The 22,083-nt window shown below is 45.8% G+C and overlaps 1 protein-coding gene across 2 annotated transcripts in view; it reads left to right on the top strand.

The window, feature by feature from the left end:
• The window catches only part of PPP2R2C (protein phosphatase 2 regulatory subunit Bgamma), a 322,790-nt gene that overhangs the window by 176,189 nt on the left and 124,518 nt on the right, over window positions 1–22,083 (top strand). For both annotated transcript variants that reach the window (XM_029064199.2, XM_029064200.2), the window contains 3 exons: window positions 11,835–11,932; window positions 16,144–16,309; window positions 17,626–17,738. In XM_029064199.2, the coding sequence (XP_028920032.1) occupies window positions 11,835–11,932; window positions 16,144–16,309; window positions 17,626–17,738 (377 nt within the window). The remainder of the gene's footprint in view (window positions 1–11,834; window positions 11,933–16,143; window positions 16,310–17,625; window positions 17,739–22,083) is intronic.

Below are 22,083 nucleotides of genomic sequence, written 5' to 3'. Positions count from 1 at the left end.
CCTGAGAGAAAACCTAATCCAGATCTGCCATTATTTATGCTGAAAAGTACCATTCCCTAGTGCAAAATCAAAATGGCCTTTAATCACTCATCAGATCAGTCAACATCCTTCAACAAGAGGGGATAGGAAGTGCTTAATTATGGCATTTATTCAGCGCTTAGTTGTTAAACCTAGGTAAACTTTGTCACGCTAGCTGAAAATGAAAAAGCCTATAATGTCAGCTCTGAAGTTCCAAAGTGCTATGATGATATTCAGAAGCAGCGTGGTGTAGTGGATGGAGCCCGGGCCTGGGAGTCAGAAGGTTTTGGGTTCTAATCCCAGCTCCACCACTTTTCTGCTGTGTGACCTTGGGCAAGTCACTTCACTTCTCTGGCCCTCGGTTACCTCATCTGTAAAGTGGGGTTTGAGACTGTCAGCCTCATGTGGGACAGGTTCATTCATTCATTCATTCAGTAGTATTTATTGAGCGCTTACTATGTGCAGAGCACTGTACTAAGCGCTTGGAATGAACAAGTCAGCAACAGATAGAGACAGTCCCTGCCGTTTGACGGGCTCACCGTCTAATCGGGGGAGACAGACAGACAAGAACAATGGCAATAAATAGAGTCAAGGGGAAGAGCATCTCATAAAAACTATGGCAAATAAATAGAATCAGGGTGATGTACATCTCATTAAACAAAATAAATAGGGTGATGAGGATATATACAGGTTCTATGTCCAACTCGATTTTCTTGGATCCAACCCAGCATTTAGTACAGTGCCTGTTGCATAGTAAGCACTTAACAAATACTATTATTATAATTATTATTATATCAAGGGATCACCGAGTCAGTCCGGGAATCGGGATACCTCGGTCTAGCGACACTTCTCCCAGAAGTTGGCTAATAAGGTCAAAGAACACACCTATGCCTCTGCCTGCTTTTCAATCAATCAATCCTACTTATTGAGCTCTTACTGTGTGCAGATCACTGCACTAAGCGTTTGGGAAAGTACAGCAGTACAGAACTGGCTGACACGTTCTCTGCCCACAATCAGCTTACATTCTAGAAAAGGGACGGACATGAATATATTAAAAAATTATAGTTATGGACGTAAGTGCTGTGGGACTGAGGGTGGGATGAATAAAGGGTGCAAATCCATGTGGAAGGACGAAGCAGAAGGGAGTGGGAGAAGAGGAAATGAGAGTCTAGTCGGAGAAGGCCTCTGGGAGGAGATGTGCTTTAAATACGGCCTTGAAAGTGGGGCGAGTGATCATCTGTTGGTTATGTAGATGGAGGGTGTCCGTTCCAGGCTAGAGGCAGGATGTGGGGCTAAAGGTTGGCGGTGAGATAGGTGAAATCGAGGTACAGTGAGCAGGTTGACATTAGAGGTGCAAGTGTGAGGGCTGGGTTGTTGAAGGAATTGAGGGAGGTGAGATAGGAGAAGGCAAGTGATTGAGTGCTTGAAAGCCGACGGTTAGGGGTTTCTGTTTGATGTGAAAGTGGATGGGCAAATGCTGTAGGTTCTTGAGGAGTGGGGAAACACGGATTCATCGGTTTGGTAGAAAAATGATCCCGGCAGCAGAGCAAAGTGTGGACTGGAGTGGGGGAGACAGGAGGTAGAGAGGTCAATGAGGAGGCTGATGCAGACATCATGCCGAGAAAGGGCAGATTTCACCCAAGTTGATGAAGGTGGGGTCGACAGGATTTGGTGACAGATTGAATTTGTGTGTTGAATGAGAGACAGAAGTCCAGGATGAGGCTAACTTTTTGGACTTGTGAGACGGGGGATAGTCTGCCACTTGTATGCTATGTAACCTTGGGTAAGTTACTTAACTTCTTTGTTGCCTCAGTTCCCTCATCTGCAAAAGCGGATTCAATACCTGTACTCCCTCCCACTTACACGGTGAGCCTCAAGTGGGACCTGATTATAAATACTATTGAATGAATATCTACCCCTGTGCTTAGTACAGTGCTCGACACATAGTAAGCACTTAGCAAATATGACTACAATCATTATTATTATTATTATTACAGGAAAGCCAGGGGAAGGGTAGGGTTTGGAGGGAAATATGAGGAGTTCTACTGGGGATATGTTAAGTTTGAGGTGTTGGCAGGACATCCAAGTAGAGATGTCTCAAAGGCAGGAAATGTGAGACTGTACAGAAGGAGGGTGATCAGGGTTGGAGATGTAGATTTGGGAATTAACTGCAGAGACGTGGTAGTTGAAGCCGTGGGAGCAAACGAGGTCTCCAAGAGAGTGGAGAAAGGGTCCCCAAACTGAGCCTGTAGGACCGCCACAGTTAGGGGGACGGAGACAGAGGAGGAGCCCACGAAAGAGACTGAGTGGCCAGAGAGCTAAGAGGAGGACCAGGAGAAGACAGTGTCAGTGAACCCAAGGGTGGATAATGTTTCAGGGGCTGGAGGTGGTTGACAGTGTGGATGGCTGCTGAGGGGTCGAGGAGGATTCAAATGGAATAGAGGCCACTGGATCTGGAAAGAAGGAGATCATCGGTGACCTCTGAGAGGGTGGTTTCTGTGGAGTGAAGGGGGTGGAAGCCAGATTGGAGAGGGTCAAAAAACGAATTGGAGGAGAGGAAGTCAATACTCGGGTAGGGGGGAGATGGGGCGATAGCTGGAGGGAGCTGCGGGGTCAAGGGAGGGTTTATTATTAGGTTAGGGGACTCACAAGCGGGTTTGAAAGCAGTAGAAGAAGAGTGAACACTTGAGAATGGCCGTTAGGGAGGGAAAAAGAGAGGGGACGAGGGTTTCCATAAGGTGCAAAGGAATGGGTTCGGATGCACAGGTGGAGGGGTTGGCTTTGGAGAGGAGGCGGGAGATCGCCTCAAGAGATACTTCCGGGAAAGATGCTGAGCTTCCAGGCTGGCTGCGCCCCATGGCCCACTGGAAAAACAACAGGCAAAGAGAAGAGGGTACGAGTCACTGTGAACGTCACTAAACTAGAATCAACTTCTCTTCCCGGCTACGAGATCCTGGAGGCTTAAAACCGAAGCTCCTCTGTCATTCCTGATGGAAGACTCCATCAGCATTATCAATCAATAAGTCAGTCGATGGTCTGGAGGTTTTACCTGATGCAAAGATGGATGGGCATTCATTTGAGGAGTTCGGGAAGTTGGAAGTCGTGCACGTAACGGCTTTCTTAAAACGTGATACAAGAGTGAAGTATGGACTGGAGAGGGAGAGTCTGGAGACAGAGAGGTCGGCAAGTAGGCGGATGCAATAGTCATGATGGGCTATGACATCCCGTGATGATTGCTCTTGAGCCACCCTGAATAAAAATGATGATAATAGTAATAATTGTGGTATTTGTTAAGTGCTTACTATGTGCCCAGCACTGTACTAAGTGCTGGGGGGCATTCAGGGTGATCAGGTCAGACGCAGTCCCCATCCCACATGGGGTTCACAGTGTAAGTAGGAGGGACAACAGGCATTTCATCCCCCTTATAACAATAATAATAATGGTATTTGTTAACCATAATAATAATAATAATGTTGGTTAAGCGCTTACTATGTGCAGAGCACTGTTCTAAGCACTGGGGTAGATACAGGTTAATCAGGTTGTCCCACGTGAGGCTCACAGTTAATCCTCATTTTACAGATGAGGTAACTGAGGCACTAAACTCTGGGGTGGATACATAGAAAGTGGGGTTGGACACAATCCCTGTACCCCGTGGGGGGTCACAGTCTCAATTCCCGACTTAGGGATAAGGTAACCGAGGAACAGAAAAGTGAAGTGATTTGCCCAAAGTCACACAACAGACAAGTGGTGGAGCTGGAATTAGAACCCATGACCTTCTGCCTCCCAAGGTCTATGCTCTATCCACTATGATGATGATGATTATATTTGTTAATTGCTTACTAGATGCCAAACACTGTTCTAAGCGCTAGGGGAATACAAGGTAATCACGTTGTTCCAGGTGGGACTCACAGTCTTAATCCCCATTTTCCAGAAGAGGTAACTGAGGCCCAGAGACATTAAGTGACTTGCCCAAAGTCACACAGCTGACAAGTGGTGGAGGAGGAATTAGAACCCACAACCTCTGACTCCCAAGCCCGGGCTCTTGCCATTAAGCCATGTTGCTTTTACAGATGAGGAAACTGAGGCACAGAGCTGTTAGGTGAATTGCCTCAGGTCACATGCTAGGCTGGTAGCGGACCCAGGATTAGGACCCTGGTCCTCTGACTAAAGGCTTGTGCTTCTTTCGCACTAGGCCACACTTCTTCTGCCCACCTCTGATTTGACGATGATGATGCTGGTGAAAATGGTATTTGTTAGGTGCTTACTATGTGCCGTATGTGTTCACAGTCTTCATCCCCATTTGACAGCTGAGATAACTGAGGCCCAGAGAAGTGAGGTGACTTGTCCAAGGTCACACAGCAGACAAGTGGCGGAGCCGGAATTAGAACCCAGGTCTTGTGACTCTCAGGCCCGGACTCCAACCACTAGGCCACGAATGTTACGGAGGGATGCTCCGCCAGCCAGTTTCGTTGCTTAGGGCTATGGTTGGCAAGTCTTTTGGGTCTTTAATTTAGCAAATCAGTGAAAATGGTTATTTTTAGAGGACAGAGCTATGAAACGCCTCCCCCCTGCCCTTTCCCAGAGGCCATGTGGGTAATTTTCTTAACTGGTCTCCAGTCAGTTCTAGCTGAAGCAGTCATTTCTTCTTGTGAACTAATTTAATCACATCAGAAGAGAAGACAAGCTGGATCCTTTCCTGTTAGGAAGGGTATCTGAATTCAAGGATGTGGAAAAGGGGTCACGAACGAGAAAAATGAGTTGATTTTTGTGTTCATAAAATATTTTACCACAGATATTTTACCCTAAGCAGTCAGTCCCACAGAGTTGGTGTTTGGGGTTTCTAGCTCGGTGAGCGCCCCTGCCAAAGAATTTTGTTACAGATAATACATGTTTCCGGATTGGTAGTCTTTTCGATCAATCAGTCCATCGATCTGTGGCATTTATTGAATGGCTGATGTGGGTGGAGCACTGTACTAAACACTCAGCGGAGAGTATGACACACCGGAGTTTGTTCATTCAATTTTATTTATTGAGTGCTTACTGTGTGCAGAGCACTGTACTAAGTGCTCAGTAATCTCACGTCTTCTGGCGGAGATTCCCCATTTCCACCGATCGATCATTGGTTTTTATTGAGCAGTTAATAATAATGATAATAATGCTGGTATTTGCTAAGCGCTTACTATGTGCCAAGCACTGTTCTAAGCACTGGGATAGATGCAAAGTAATCAGGTTGTCCCAGGTGGGGCTCACAGTCATAATCCCCATTTTACAGATGAGGTAACTGAGGCACAGAGAAGAGAAGTGGCTTAACCAAGGTCACACAGCTGACAAGTGGCGGAGCAGGGATTAGAACCCATGACCTTTGACTGCCAAGCCTGTGCTCCACCCACTAAACCATGCTGCTTCTCGTTTACAAACTCACAGCGCTGAACTGAGCGCTCGGGAGAGTAGACTACATCAGAGTTGAGAGTCCTGCAGCTTCCGGTTAAGGTCACCACTGCTGTGCCGATTAATAGTTTTTTGGGTTTTTTTTAATGGTATTTGTTAAACACTTTACTGCGTGCCCATCGCTGTACTAAGCGCTGGGGTAGATAAGCAAGCTTATCAGTTTGGACACAGTCTGTGTCCCACGTGGGCCTCACAGTCTTATTTCCCATTTTTAAAGAGGAGGTAAGGCCCAACTCCTCCAAGAGGCCTTCCCAGAAGAAGCCCCACTTTTCCTCATCTCCCACTCCCTTCTGTGTCACCCTGACCTGCTCCCTTTGCCCTTCCCCCATCTCCCCGCCCCAAAGGACTCATGTATTTATTTATAATTTTATTTATTCATATTGATGTCTATTGGTATTTCCATCTTGTCTCCCCCCCTTCTAGACTGTGAGCTCGTTGTGGGCAGGGATTATCTCTCTTCATTGCTGTATTGTGGTTTCCCAAGCGCTTAATACAGTGCTCTGCACACAGTAAGTGCTCAATAAATATGATTGAATGAATGAATGAGGCGCAGAGAAGCTAAGTGAATTGCACAAGGTCACACATTAGTCAAGCGGCAGAGCTGAGATTAGAACCCAGGTCCTCCTGTCTCGTAGGCCTGGGCACTATCCATTAGGCCACAGTGCTGCTCTATTGAGCCCTTCGTGGGGCAAAACATTGTTCTAAGGGGTTGGGAACAGTTCACTAGTGCTTAGTACAGTGCTCTGCACACAGTAAGCGCTCAATAAATATGATTGGATGAATGAAGTAATACCCTCAGCCTCTGCCCTATGAGAAGCGGTGTGGCTTAGTGGAAACAGCTTGGAATTCAGAGGATATGGGTTCTAATCCAGGCTCCACCACTTGTCTCCTGTGTGACCTTGGGCAAGCCACTTAACTTCTCGGTGCCTGTTACCTCATCTACAAAATGGGGTTTAAAACTGTGAGGCCCACATGGGACAATCTGATTACCCTGTATCTACCCCAGTGCATAGAACAGTACTTGGCACATACTAAGCGCTTAACACACACCATAAAAATAATAATAATATTAATAATAGACTGTAAGCTCTTCGTGGGCAGGGAATGTCAGTTTTTTGTTCTATTTTACTCTCCCAAGCGCTTAGTACAGTGCTTTGCAACCAGTGAACGCTCAATAAAGATGATTGAATAAATGAATGGATGATGTAGTATTATAGTAAAGTACTGCAATACTAATTGTGGTATTAAACTCTTACTAAGTACCAATCATTGTTTTAAGTGCTGGCGTAATAATAATAATATTAATAATGATGGTATTTAAGTGCTTACTATGTGCCAAGTACTGTACTAAGTGCTGAAGTGAATACAAACAAATCAGGGATACAGTCCCTATCCCACATAGGGTTCACAGTGTCAATCACCATATAACAGATGAGGTAACTGAGGCATAAGGAATTATAATAATAATAATGTTGGTATTTAAGTGCTTACTATGTGCAGAGCACTGTTCTAGGTGCTGGGGTAGATACAGGGTAATCAAGTTGTCCCACTTGAGGCTCACAGTCTTCATCCCCATTTTACAGATGAGGTAACTGAGGCCCAGAGAAGTGAAGTGACTTGCCCACAGACACACAGCAAAGTGGCAGAGTCAGGATTCGAACCCATGACATCTGACTCCCAAGCCCGTGCTCTTTCCACTGAACCACGAAGTGAAATGACTTGCCCAGGGTCACACAAGAGACAAGTGGCCGAGCTGGGATTAGACTCCATGACCTTCTGACTCCCAGGCCCATGCTCTATCCACTAGGACATACTGCTTCATTACAAGGTTTTAGTGGATTGTAGCACAAATATATCAGGATGGGAGAGCTTGATGAAGAGTTGACTATACATGTATTTTTAAATGCTGAGGATGGTGGAATTCATAAGTGCTATGGGTGGCTACCTTGAGATTTTAGACAAACTCTCTTCTTAGGAAACATAAGCATAAGACTGGGATTTGAGAGCCCTGGGTTCTAGTCCTGCCTCCTCCCCACAGCTGCTGTGTGACCATGGGCAAGTCCTCTGAACCCCCTGAGCCCCAGATTCCTCACCTGTAAAATGAGGAAACCAAGTGGCCTAGTGGAACCCAAGACAAAGGCCTTGCGTTCTCATTTCGACTCCACCGCTTGTCTGCTGTGTGACCTTGGACAAGTCATTTCAATTCTCTTTGCCTCAGTTTCTACATCTGTAAAATGGGGATTAAGGCTGTGAGCCCCCTGTGGGACATGGACTGTGTCCAACCTAATTAAATTGCATCTACCCCTGCACTTAGAACAGTGCCTGGCACTTCACTTCTTTGTGCCTCAGTTACCTCATCTGTAAAATGGGGATTAACCCTGAGCCTCACGTAGGACAACCTGATTACCCTGTATCTACCCCAGCGCTTAGAACAGAGCTCTGCACATAATAAGTGCTTAACAAATACCAACAAATATAGTAAGCACTTAACAAATGCCATAACCTTCCTTTTAGACTGTGAGCCCCATGTGGTGCAAGAACTGAGTACTGTATCTACCCCAGTGCTTAGCACAGCAAAGTAAGCTCTAAGTGGCATTGTTATTGAAAGAGGTAATCTTTTACAGTTCCCATTTTCATTAACTTCTAGACTGTGAGCCTGTTGTTGGGTAGGCTTTGTCCAAGCGCTTAGCACAGTACTCTGCACACAGTAAGAACTCAAAAAACACAATTAAATGAATTACTGTTAGGTAAAAATAACGGCGTAGAATTGAAATATTAGAATTGAAATACCTCCCGTCACTGTCATTAGCAACATGGTTCAGTCGCGGCTCGGACCATTCGTTCAGTCGTCTTTATTGAGCACTTAGTGTGTGCAGAGCACTGTGTTCCCCAGTGTCAGGTTCCTGACTCTTTTCCTTCTGTGTATTTCAAACATTCGTGCAAATCTTTAAATCCCCACGTGGTTGGAGCCATTTCACCAAGGAAATTGAGTCTCTTCCCCTCACCCTGGGGAAGTTACAGTCGCTGGTCACTCCCTCGTTTTTAAATATCAGGAGTCGATCGGAAAGGAACTTAAAAGGCTTTTATCTTTTGATGTCGCTTTGCTTGGGAATGGACGTGACTCGAGTTTGCTTTTTTGAGTTCCCGAGGCTCCGTGCTCAGTTCGTGTTTGGCTTCTCATGATCGGTGGGTGGGAGGGAGAGGGAGGAAGAAGGGTTTTGTTTCTTTAACTGAGGCTTTGTTGTCGTCTGCCCTTAAAATACTTCCTCTGCCGAATTGCATAGGCTAAGTGAATAAGCTCAAAATTAGAAATTCATAGCATTTTAAAATATAACTTGCACTTAAAGAATTTTATTTTATAATGAATGAAAATAGGTTGTATTAATACTAAGCATGCAGGTGAATAATGTAGTGAAGCAGCGTGGCTTGGTGGAAAGAGCCCGGGCTTGGGAGTGAGAGGTGATGGGTTCTAATCCCGGCTCAGCTGTGTGACTTGGGGCAAGTCATTTAACTTCTCTGGGCCTCAGTTACCTCATCTGTAAAATGGGGATTAAGACGGTGAGCCCCACATGGAACAACCTGATTACCTTCTATCTATCCCAGTGCTTAGAACAGTGCTTTGCTTAGAACAGTGCTTGGCACATAGTAAGCACTTAATAAATATCATCATTATTATTATTAGAAATATCCCAAGCACACATACGCACACACCCAGACACAAGAATCCAAGTATACACACACAGATTGACATCTCTGGGGCGTCCCAGTAAGTGGAGGGGAAAGGGTATGTCTGCTGTATGACCTTAGGCAAGTCACTTCACTTCTCTATGCCTCAGTTACCTCATCTGTAAAATAGGGAATAAGACTGTGAGCCCTAGGCGGGACAGAGACTGTGTCCAAACCGATTTTTTTTATCTACCCCAGCGCTTAGTACCTGGCACATAGTGCTTAACAAATACCATAATTATTATTGTTGTTATTAAAGAAGCAGCATGGCCTAGTGGAAAGCACACAGACTCGGGAGTTAGAAGGACCTGGGTTCTAATCCCCACTCTATCACTGCCGTGGTGAACTTGGGCAAGACTCTTCTCTGCACCTCAGATTCCTCCTTTATAAAAGGGGGATTAAGACTGCGAGCCATGTGTGGGACAGGGACTAGATCCAACCTCATTAATGTTTATCTACCCCAGGGCTTAATCCAGTGCCTGGCACGTATCAATCAATTTATTGTATTTATTGAGCCCATACTGTGTGCAGAACACTGATTAAATGCTTGGGAGAGTCCATTTCAACAGAATTAGCATTGCCCACCCATAATGATTTTACAGTCTAGAAGTCAGATGAAAAGCAATATGACGTAGTGGAAAGTACACAGGCCTGGGAGTCAGAGGACCTGGGTTCTAATCCCAACTCTGCTAAACACTTGCTGTGTGCCCCTTCTAGACTGTGACCCCTTGGTTGGCTAGGAATTGTCTTTATCTGTTGCCGATAAAGCACTTACTTTCCAAGCGCTTAGTACAGTGCTCTGCACACAGTAAGTGCTCAATAAATATGACTGAATAAATGAATGACCTCAGGTAGGCCACTTAACTTCTCTGTGCTTCAGTTCTCCTGTTCTCCCTCCTACTTAGACTGTGAGCCCCATGTGGGGCAGGAACTGTGCCCAACCGAATTAACTTGTATCTACCCCAGTGCTTAGAACAGTGTCTGACACAGAATAAGCACTTAACAAACACCATACAAAAAAAAAAAAGCCACGGACTCCCACTTTTCAGCTGGGACCATCTTGCGGTCTGAGATTCTGTTGTAGACTGTCCTTAAAATACTTCTTCTGCCTTGCTTTTGGGAGTAGGAACAATTGTGCATGTGTGTATAAACACGCATACAAACACATGTTCTTTCTTAAGCACACACACTCTCTCACACACGATCTTACGCACACACTCTCAAACACTCTCACACATACTCTTTCACCCTCCCCCCCACTGTCTCTCTCACATAAACACACATCCTCTCACACACACAGACCCCTCTCACACTCACACTCTCGCACGCACGTTCTCTCTCACACACTTTCTCACACACACCCCTGCTCACACACACACACACACTCTCACACACGGTCTCTTTCTCTCTCACACCCCCTCCACACTCTTTCTCACACACACCCTCAAACATACACGCACACACACACTCTCTCTCGCACTCAACCCCCCGCTCACACCAACACACTCTTTACCACGGCTCAGTAGAAAGAGCCCCGGCTTGGGAGACAGAGGTCATGGGTTCTTATCCTCTTGCCCCCTCCTACCTCACCTCCCGTCTCTCATTCTCCATCCCAGCCCGCACGCTCCGCTCCTCTGCCGCTCACCTCCTCACCGTCCCCCGTTCACACCTCTCCCGCCGTCGACCCCCGGCCCACGTCCTCCCGCTGTCCCGGAACGCCCTCCCTCCTCACCTCCGCCAAACTGACTCTCTTCCCCTCTTCGAAGCCCTCCTGACAGCTCACCTCCACCAAGAGGCCTTCCCACATTGAGCCCCCCTTTTCCCTCTGCTCCCCCTCCACCCTCTGCTCCTCCCCCTTCCCCTCCCCTCAGCACTGTGCTCATTTGTATATATTATTTATTACCCTATTCATTTTGTTAAGGAGGTGTACATCTCCTTGATTCTATTTATCTTGATGATGTTGTCTTGTTCTGTTCTCTTTTGCTCTGTCGTCTCCCCCGTTAAGACTGTGAGCCCGTCATCGGGCAGGGACGGTCTCTGTCGCCGAATTGTCCATTCCAAGCACTTAGTCCAGTGCTCTGCACATAGCAAGCGCTCGATAAATGCTGCTGAATGAATGAATCCCGGCTCTGCCATTTGTCAGCTGTGTGACTTTGGGAAAGTGACTTCACTTCTCTGGGCCTCAGTTACCTCATCTGGAAAATGGGGATTAAGACCGTGAGCCCCACCTGGGACAACCTGGTCACCTTGTATCCTCCTCAGTGCTTAGAACAGCGCTTCACACAGAATAAGCGCCGAACAATTACCATTATTATTATTATTTCTCTCTCATAAACTCTCACACACTTTCTTTCCCTCACACCCCGTCGACAAACACTCTCCCTCTCACACACCCCCCCTCCCACCCACACACTCTTTCTCTCACACGCTCTTACACTCTTTCTTTTCCTCAACCCCCCCACCCTCCACCCTCATACTATCTCTCACACACACTCTCAGACAAACATACAAACACACACATTGTCACCTGTGGGGGTGCGGGTGGTCGGAGGGGAAAGGATTGCCCTGGCCTGCCCCTCTCCCGTCTCCTCCCCGTTCTAACAAACCCGCCTCACCTTTGTGTCCCCTCTGTGTACATCCAGCGGACATCATTTCCACCGTCGAGTTCAACCACACGGGAGAACTGCTGGCGACCGGAGACAAGGGAGGCCGGGTCGTCATCTTCCAAAGGGAGCCCGAGGTGCGTAATGGCCTGGACGCCCCTCGCCCACTTCTTGCCCATTGGCATCACGGAAGAGGAGAGGGGGAAGAAGGCGGGAAAGACTCTTCACCTGGCATGTGGTGGGGCGTGTGGGATTTGGGAGCGGGTGGTCGAGCGTGGTCGAGCTTGTGTGTCGGAGTGCGGGTGGGCGAACTGACTGGAATCTCGTCGTGGGCGGGGAATGCGTCTGTTCTGTTGTTCTAGTGTCCTCTCCCGAGCTTTTGATACAGTGCGCAAAGTAATCGCTCAATAAATACCATTGACTGCCTGACCTGGGTTTTCAAGAATGGCGCATTTTTGGTTGGTTTTGAATCCCGTTACCTGCAGGAAAGGGACTGACTCTTTTTTTAAATCGTATTTTTTAAGCGCTTACTCTGTGCCAAGCACTGTATTAAACACTGGGGGAGGAAACAAGCTAATTAGGTTGGACACGGTCCCTGGCCCACATGGGGCTCCCAATCTTAATCTCCATTTTACTTGTTGTGAGCAGGGATAGTATCTACCAACTCTGGTGAATTGAACTCTCCCAAGAGCCTAGTACAGTGCTCTGCACTTAGTAATCCGATACCATTGATTGATTGGTTGATTGATGGATTGCCTAATTAAGGTCCCAGAACCTTATCCTAATGAAGCCCTGGCAACTTGAACCTTATTTTTGTTTGTATTATGTTGTACTGTGCTTTCCCAAGAGCTAGTATAGTGCTCTGCACACAGTAAGCACTTAATTAATACGACTGAATGAATGAATCAATGGACCTAGACAAATCACTTAAGTTCCTGGACCTCAGTTTTCTAAGCTGTAAAATGGAGAAAACAGGCCCGGCACTCAGGGATTTGGAAAGGATGAATGCAACCCATGCCAAGGGAAGCATGTGGAAGATATAAGGAATGAAATTCTCGGTCAGTTTTTGAACGAGGGTTTATAACAATACTAATGATAATTATGGTACTTATTAAGTGCTTACTATGTGCCAATCACGGATCTAAGCCCTGGGGTAGATACAAGTTAATCAGGTTGGACACAGTCCCTGTCCCACATGGGGCTCACACTCTTTCTTCATCCCCATTTTACAGATGAGGTCACTGAGACCCAGAGAAGTGAAGTGACTTGCCCAAGGCCACACAGCAGACACGTGGCGGATCTGGGATTAGAACCCAGCTTCTTCTAACTCCCAGGCCCGGGCTCTATCTCATAAGCCACACTGCTTGTATTCGATGGACTGAACTCTGTAAACTCCCATGAGATCCTGTCTAACTCCAAATGGGGATTAAGACTGTGCGTCCCTTGTGGGACAAACTGATAACCTTATATCTATCCTAGCGCTTAGAACAGTGTTTGGCACACGGTAAGAGCTTAGCAAATACCATCGTTATTATTATTAGTTATTATTAACTCAAGTACATTGGAACTTACCACATTTCCACACTTGCGCTCTTATTCTACTTGGTCAATCAATCGATCAATCATCGCTTTTTATCTAGCCCTTACTCTGTGTATGCAGAGCGTGCCAGGCAGTCTGTCAGTCAATCATATTTACTGAGCGCTTACCGTGTGCAGAGCACTGTACTAAACACTTGGGAGAGGACAATGTAACAAAATAACAGACACGTTCCCTGACCACGATAAGCTGAGCGCTTGAGAAAGTCAAGTAGAATAGAGTTGGTTGAAGTGATTCATGCTTTCAGCTTGCAATCTAGTTGGTCAAATGGGAATGTGTCTACCAACTCTGTTATATTGTACCCTCCCAAACGATCAGTACAGTGTTCTGCACCCGGTAAGTGCTCAATACTTATAATAATTATGGTATCTGTTAAATTTTTACTGTGTGCCAGGCACCGTTCTAAGTGCTGGGGTAGATAATAATGTTGGTATTTGTTATTTGTTAAGCACTTACTATGTGCAGAGCACTGTTCTAAGCGCTGGGATAGATACAGGGTAATCAGGTTGTCCCACGTGAGGCTCACAGTCTTCATCCCCATTTTACAGATGAGGTCACTGAGGCACAGCGAAGTTAAGTGACTTGCCCACAGTCACCCAGCTGACAAGTGGCACAGTCAGAATTTAAACCCATGACCTCTGACTCCCAAGCCCGGGCTCTTTCCACTGAGCCACACTGCTTTCTCACAAGCAAATCGGGTTGGACACGGTCTTTATCCCACATGGGGCTCACAGTCTTAATCCCCATTAGACAGATGAGGTAACTGAGACCTAGAGAAGTGAAATGACTTGCCTAAATTCACACAGCAGATGCTTGGAGGAGTGGGATTAGGTCCTCTGACTCCCAGGCCATGCTGTTTCTAAATAAATAATAATAATAATTATGTTACTTGTTAACATGGGCCTGGGAGTTAGAAGGACCTGGCTTCTAATCCCAGCTCTGCCACAGTCCCTGTCCCAAGTGATGTGTATATATATCTATAATTCTATTTATGGAGAAGCAGCATGGCTTACTGGAAAGAGCACAGGCTTGGGAGTCAGAGGTCATGGGTTCTAATCCCAACTCCGCTACATCAGCTGTGTGACTTTTGGAAAGTCATGTAACTTCTCTGTGCCTCAGTTACCTCATCTGCAAAATGGGGATTAAGACTGTGAGCCCCACGTGGGACAACCTGATGACCTTGTATCTACCCCAGCACTTAGAACAGTGCTCTGCACGTAGTAAGCGCTTAACAAGTACCATTATTATTATATTTGCCGGGCACTTTACTAAGCACCGAGGTAGATGTAAACTATTCATTCATTCAATAGTATTTATTGAATGCTTACTATGTGCAGGGCACTGTACTAAGCACTTGGAATGAACAAGTCGGCAACAGATAGAGACAGTCCGTAAGCCCGTCAAACGGCAGGGTCTCCACAGACCACGTGGGACTTAAGTCTCGATCCTCATTTTACAGGTGAGGTGACTGAGGTCCAGAGAAGTGAAGTGACTTACCCAAGGTCACATAGCAGACAAGTGGCGGAGCTGGGATTAGAACCCAGATCCTTCTGACTCCCAGGCCCAGGCTCTGTCCCCTAGGCCACGCTGCTTCTCAGTATTTATTCAGTTGCATTTATTGAGGGCTTACTGTGTGCAGAGCACAAATACCACTGACGGGTGGATGGATAGAGACTCCGTTCAGGGTGATGGGTGAGTTTCGGGCTTGAATGTCATCCTTGCCCTACCTGTTCCTGCTAGGGTCCAAAGGTCAACCAGCCAGCAGTCGGGCAGGGGTGCAGCACAGCGTGAAGGGCATGTGCCATTTCACCCGTAGCCAGGTCCTGGCAGAACCGGGAGTAGAACCCAGCCCTCCTGATTCTCAGAACAGCGCTCCTTCCACCTGATCCACAGCGCGGCTCTAAAGTCCTAGATCTTCAACGTGGTCCTTCTGTCGATCCGTGGTATTTACTGAGCGCCGAGCACTGGAATCAATTCATTCATTCACTCGTACTTATTGAGCGCTTACTATGTGAAGAGCTTGGAAGAGTACAATATGGTAATAAAGAGACACGTGCCCTGTCCACAGTGAGCTTACAGCCTAGAGGGGGAATCAATGGTGTTTATTGAGCGCTTACTATATGCAGAGCACTGTATTAAGCACTTGGGAGAGTACAGCCGAATTGGCCGACACGGTCCCTGCCCGTAACCAGATTATGGTCTCGAGGGATGTTTGAGAGAGTCCAGTACAATATAGGAAACAGCTTGGCCTAGTGGGTAAGGCCCAGACCTCCTCTGAGAGTCAGAAGAATTGGGTTCTAATCCTGGCTCTTCCATTTGCTATTTGAGCTTGGGTAAGTCACTTGACTTCTCTGTGCCTCAGTTTCCTCCACTGCAAAATGGGGATTCGATACCTCTTCTCCCTTTGACTTAGAGCTTGAGTCGCTTGTGGAGTGGGGATTGTGTCTGACCTGATTAATTTGTGCCTACCCCAGGATTTAGAACAATGCTCGATACACAGTAAGTGCTTAATGGATACCGTAAAAGAAAATACAACAGAGTCGTAAGACATGTTCCCTGCCCACAAGGCGCTTAGAGTATAGAGGAGAAGACAGAGATTTACATAAATAAATTCTGTATGTGTACATAAGGTCTGAACAGAGTGAATATTTTCTAGAGAATAATTCTTAAGAATGAAATTTCAGTGGGTGAAACTCCAAAATTGACAATGCTCTGTCATCCTCTGGCATGTTTTTTTCTCTTTTTTCACAGAGTAAAAATGAGCCTTATAGCCAGGGTGAGTATAATGTCTACAGCACTTTCCAGAGCCATGAACCTGAATTTGATTATTTGAAGAGTTTGGAGATAGAAGAAAAAATAAACAAGATCAAATGGCTCCCCCAGCAAAATGCCGCTCATTCCCTCCTGTCCACAAATGGTGAGTTCATGACCCTCTTTTTTTTTTGCTCAAGCTGGGATTTCTTGACCCTACATTCCACTCTCTGAACTGGGAACATGCCGCTTATTTTCAGGCCACGCTTCTTGGTCCCAAACTCTGGCCTTCCTTCCTGTTTCATTTCCTCCTCTCTTTCTTTGTTCTTTGTCACTTTCTTTACCCTGGAAAGGGGGGAAGTGGGTAGATTTGAATCTACTTTTTTTCTCTTCCTTTCTTTTCTGTCTCTCCCTGTCTCTCCCTCTCCCTCCCTCCCTTTCCCTTCCCCTCTCCCCCCCCTTCCTTCCTCCCTTCCTTCCTCCCTTCCTTCCTTCCTGTATTTATATTAATATCTGTCTCTTCCTATAGACTGCAAGCCTGTGTGGGCAGAGATTGTGTCCATTTAATGTTGTACTCTCCCAAACAATTAGTACAGTACTTTGCACACAGTAAACGCTCAATAAATAATTGAACGAATGAACATTTACTGAATTTGGTAGGATGCTCGTTTGTATCTGTTTTAGGGACTCCGAAGCCCCCAAATAGCTTCTCAAGAAGCAAGGTGGAATCAGTGATTCTAAAATCCATCAATCAATGGTATTATCATTGATTATTATTGAGTGGTTACTCTGCAGAGCACTCTACTAAGCGCTTGGGAGAGTGCAATAATACGACAGGGTTGGTAGACATATTCCCTGGCCTCAACGAGCTCAACTCATTCAATTGTATTTCATTCAATCTCATTTATTGAGCGCTTAAGTGACTGAACTTTGGATCTGCACTGTAAAAAAATTTGCTACAGAAGTAGCTTCCCTCCCACTTGACCCCCCTCTCATCCTTCCCAGCCCCTGACATTCCTGAGGGGCTGCCCACAGAGGGAGAGATGGTGGGCACATCCCACTACCCCAGTGGCAGCTTAGTACAGTGTTCTGCACATAATAAGCGCTCAATAAATATGATTGAATGAAAATGGAGAATTTGGTAGTGATTCAAAGAGACAATGTTGTTTTGGTATTTTGGTATGACAGAGAATGGTGCAATCATCCCATTTATAGGATAATGTTGAGTTTTTACTGATAAAGCGAGACTATTGTGGGGAATGTGGAAGAAAGAAGCCAGTTGGACAGAAAAGACGTCTTGATACCCTCCCAGAAACCAACTCTGCAATTGTGACGTTCAGAGTCCATTATAAATAGAGCCAACTCAGCTCTTGAATGGGAGCCCGTACTCAGTAAGCGCTCAGTAAGCGCTCAATAAATAGAATGAATGGATGGTCATTCAGGTTCCTGGGCGAATATTAACTCTTACTATTCATTTTCCAGATAAAACGATCAAATTATGGAAGGTTACCGAACGAGATAAGAGGCCTGAGGGATATAACTTGAAAGATGAAGAAGGAAAGCTGAAAGATCTTTCTACAGTAACGTCACTACAGGTAAACCATTGGGATTGAAAGACTGCAGAAGCTATTAGCAACTTAGTTCCCACCCACCACTTCCTAATCAGTCAATCGGTTATATTTTTTTGCTCACCGACTGTGCTGAGCACTGTACTGAGCACTTGGGCAAGTAGAAAAGAATCGGATGAATCCTTGCCCTTCGGGAGCTTATAGTCTAGGCAAGCAGACAGATATGAAACAGTGTGATCTAGTAAAAAGAGTCCAGGCTTGAGAGTCAGAAGACCTGGGTTCTGACCTTGGCTCTGCCAACTGCCTTCTGTGTGACCTGGGGCGAATCACTTCACTTCTCTGTGCCTCATTTTCCTCACCTATAAAATTGGGATTAAGTACCTGTTCTCCCTCCTACTTAGCCTGTGAGCCCCATGTGGAATGGGAACTTTGTCCAATCTGGTAAATTAAGCTTTAGAGACATAAGATATGCTCTTAGCAAATACCATCATAATAATATGAACTCCTTGTACTGAGATTTTAGATCGTTCAGTTGGTCTACCTCAGCCATTGTCATTGTCAAGCCTGAACACACTAATGTGCATTTAAAAGTTCTTCTCCGTGTATATCTGTATATCTACTGAACTCAGAGCACTTACACATGTCGTTCAATCAATATTATTAAACACTTGCTATGTGCAGAGCACTGTACTAAGCACTTGGGAGTATATAATGCAACAGAATCAGCAAAGATGTTCCCAGACCGTAATGAGTGTACAGTCTCTTTGTGCTTCGTGCTTTTTCCTACCTGTCAATTATTTAATGTGTCAGCCCTGCTAGATTTTAAAGTCCTTGTAGGCCCAGTTTGGGCCTATTTATACTCTCCCAATCTCTCAGATGAGTGCTCTGCACACACTGAGCACTCAGTAAATATCACTGAGAAGAAAATGAACCCGAAACATAAGTAACGTTTTCTACTCAATTCGTTTTTAGATGAGCAGTTATATCATGATACTTTTGATTCTGAGTGTTTAAGGAGATAAACTCATTGATCGACTGATAGCATTGATTGACTGATTGGTAGATGCATAGGTAGATGCATAGTTAATGTGATGCCGTAAGGAGGGAAAATAAGAGGGGGAGATGAGCTATCAGAGAAGGCTTCCTGGAAGAGACATGTTTTACCTCTTGGTGGGCAGGCTTCCAACGTACCTACTAACTCTGTTGTATTTTACTCTCCCAAGTCCTTAGAACCGTGATCTGCACACAATGTGTCTAATAAATACCACTGATGAATTGATTGATGGACTTTGAATAATAATAAGGAAGATAATAAGCATTATGGTTTTTGTTAAGCTTTGACTAGATGCTAAGAACTGTACTCATCACTGGGAGAGATACAAGATAATCAGGTTGGACACAGTCTCTGCCCCACAAGGGGCTCACACTCTTAAGTTGAGATGAGATCATGTATTTAATCCTCATTTTAAATGTGGCACAGAAAAGTTAAATGACTTGCCAAAGGTCACACAGGTAAATGGTGAATTAGGTGGGGAGAATAGTGGTGGGTCAAACATGAAGGGAGAGGTTAGATTCAGTCAGGAGAAAGGGAGGTTGTAAATAAAGGGTAAACAGTGAAAGAGATGAGACGGAAGTACAGTGAGCAGTTCATCCATTCAGTCAGTCGGTCGTATTTATTGAGCCCTTGCTGTGTGCAGAGCGCTGTTCTAATAATAATGTTAATAATGTTGGTATTTGTTAAGCGCTTACTATGTGCCGAGCACTGTTCTAAGCGCTGGGGTAGACACAGGGGAATCAGGATGTCCCACGTGGGGCTCACAGTCTTAATCCCCATTTTACAGATGAGGTCACTGAGGCACAGAGAAGTTAAGTGACTTGCCCACAGTCACACAGCTGACAAGTGACAGCACTGGGATTCGAACTCATGACCTCTGACTCCAAAGCCCGTGCTCTTTCCACTGAGCACTTGGGAAAGGACAATATAAAAATGAACAGGCACATTCCATGCCCACAACGAGCTTATAGTCTAGATAGTGGGGCCAGACATTTATATAAATAAAAAAAAATGACAGCTATAGACATGAGTGCTGTGGGACTGGGAGGGGGAAGGAATAAAGAGAGCAAGTCAGAGCGATGCAGAAGGCGATGCATGGAGAAGAGGAAAGGAGGCTTAGTCAGGAAAGGCCTCTTGGAGGAGACGGGCCTTCAAAAAGGCTTTGAAACTGGAGAGAATTATTTGTCAGTTTTGTGGAAGGAGGGAGTTTCAGGACGTGGGTAAGGGGTCAATTGCAAGACAGATGAGATAAAGGTACAGGGAGAAGGTTGGCATTTGAGGAGCAGTGTGTGGGCTGGGTTGTATTAGGAGAGTAGCGAGGAGAAAAAGCGGTGGATTGCTTTACGGCCAATGGTGAGGAATTTTTGTTTGATGTGGAAGTGGACGGGCCACCACTGGCGTCTCTTGAGGAGCAGGGAAACATGGCCTGAACGTCTCTGTAGGAAATGACCCGGACAGCAGAGCAAAGTGTGGATTGGAGTGGGGAAACACAGGAGGCTGGGAGGTCAGCAAGGAGGCGGATACGGTAATCAAGGTGGGAGAGGATAAATAATTGTATTAAGGCGGTAGCAGTTTGGATGGAGGGGAAAGGGCAGATTTTATCGATGTTGTGAAGATGGAACTGACAGAATTTAGCTATAGATTGAATATGTGGGTCAAATCAGAGAGAGGAGTCAAGCATAACCCCAGGGTTACGGGCATGTGAAAGGGTAAGGATGGTGATGCCATCTACGGTGATGGGACAGTCAAGAGGAGAACAGGGTTTGGGATGGAAGATAAGGAATCCTGTTTTGGACAAATTAAGCTTGTTTTGAAAGGAGGGTATCCGAGAAGAGATGTCCCCAAGGCAGGCGGAAATGTGAGACTGCAGAGAAGGAGAGCGTCGGGGCTGGAGATAAAGATTTGATAATGATGGCACTGGTTAAGTGCTTACTGTGCCAAGCACTGTTCTAAACGCTGATATTAGAGAAGAGAAGTGTGTGGGCTGGGTTGTAGTGGGAAGAGAGCAACTGCTAGATATTTGGGAGAGAGCTGATTGAGTATCTTAAAGCCACTGAATTTTGTGGAGGTTTTATTTGCTGCAGGGGTGGTTGGGTGGTGACCACTGGAGGTTTTTGAGGAGTGGGGAGGTTGGTATGTTGGTATTTGTTAAGCGCTGACTATGTACAGAGCACTGTTCTAAGCACTGGGGTAAAAACAGGGTAATCGGGTTGTCCCACATGAGGCTCACAGTTAATCCCCATTTTCCAGATGAGGGAACTGAGGCACAGAGGAGTTAAGTGACTTGCCCACAGTCACACAGCTGACAAGTGGCAGAGCCGGGATTCGAACTCATGACCTCTGACTCCCAAGCCCGGGCTCTTTCCACTGAGCCACGCTGCTTCTCTAAGCATTAGAGAATGCTTAGCGCCTAATGGTGGACATTAGGCTTTTTGAGAAAAATGATCCAGACAGCAGAGTGATATGGACTGGAGAGGGGAGAGGCTGGAGGGAGGGGATCACTGATCGATCGATGGATCGTATTTATTGTGCGTTTACTTTGTGCAGGGCACTGTACTAAGCCCTTATGAGAGGCCACTATAACAGTATGACAGACACACTCCCGGCCCACAGTGAGCTTCCAGTCTAGAGGGGGAGACACATATTAATAAAAATAAATATATGTTCCCTATACTATACGTTTATAAAAAATACTATAATAATATAGTAATATTATAATAATACTATATGTTATATAATGAGGAGGCTGATATCAAGGCCAGCTGGGACAAGGTGCTGCACCAACCCAGTAGCACGTGGGGCAACCTGATTTCCTCGTATCTACCCCAGCTCTTAGAACAGTGCTTGGCACATAATAAGGCCTTAACAATTAGCGTCATTGTTATCATCATTATCCTTAGCAATTTGGAGGGGAAGGAAGGGGCTGATTCTGGAGATGTTGTGAAGATAGAATATGCAGGTTGATGGAGGGATGTATGTCAAGGATGACAACTCTTATAAATGATAAGTATGGTTTTTCTTTAACTGTTTATTAGGTGTCACGCAGGTTCTAATCCTGGCTCTCTCACTCTTCTGCCAAGGGACCTTGGGCAAATCACTTCACTTATCTGTGACTCAGTTCCTTCACCTGCAAAATGGGGATCCAATACCTGTTCTCCCTCCTATTAACTGTGAGGTCTCCATGGGTTAGGGACGCCAAATGATCTGATTAATGTAGTGGGTAGAGCCTGGGCCTGGAAGTCAGAAGGTCGGGGTTCAAATCCCAGCTCCGCTACTTCTCTGCTGTATGACCTCGGGCAAGTCACTTAACATCTCTGG

Source organism: Ornithorhynchus anatinus, chromosome 4, assembly GCF_004115215.2.
Source record: "Ornithorhynchus anatinus isolate Pmale09 chromosome 4, mOrnAna1.pri.v4, whole genome shotgun sequence".
In the NCBI taxonomy this organism is placed as follows: domain Eukaryota; kingdom Metazoa; phylum Chordata; class Mammalia; order Monotremata; family Ornithorhynchidae; genus Ornithorhynchus; species Ornithorhynchus anatinus.
This window is presented reverse-complemented; position numbering and strand designations above follow the sequence as displayed.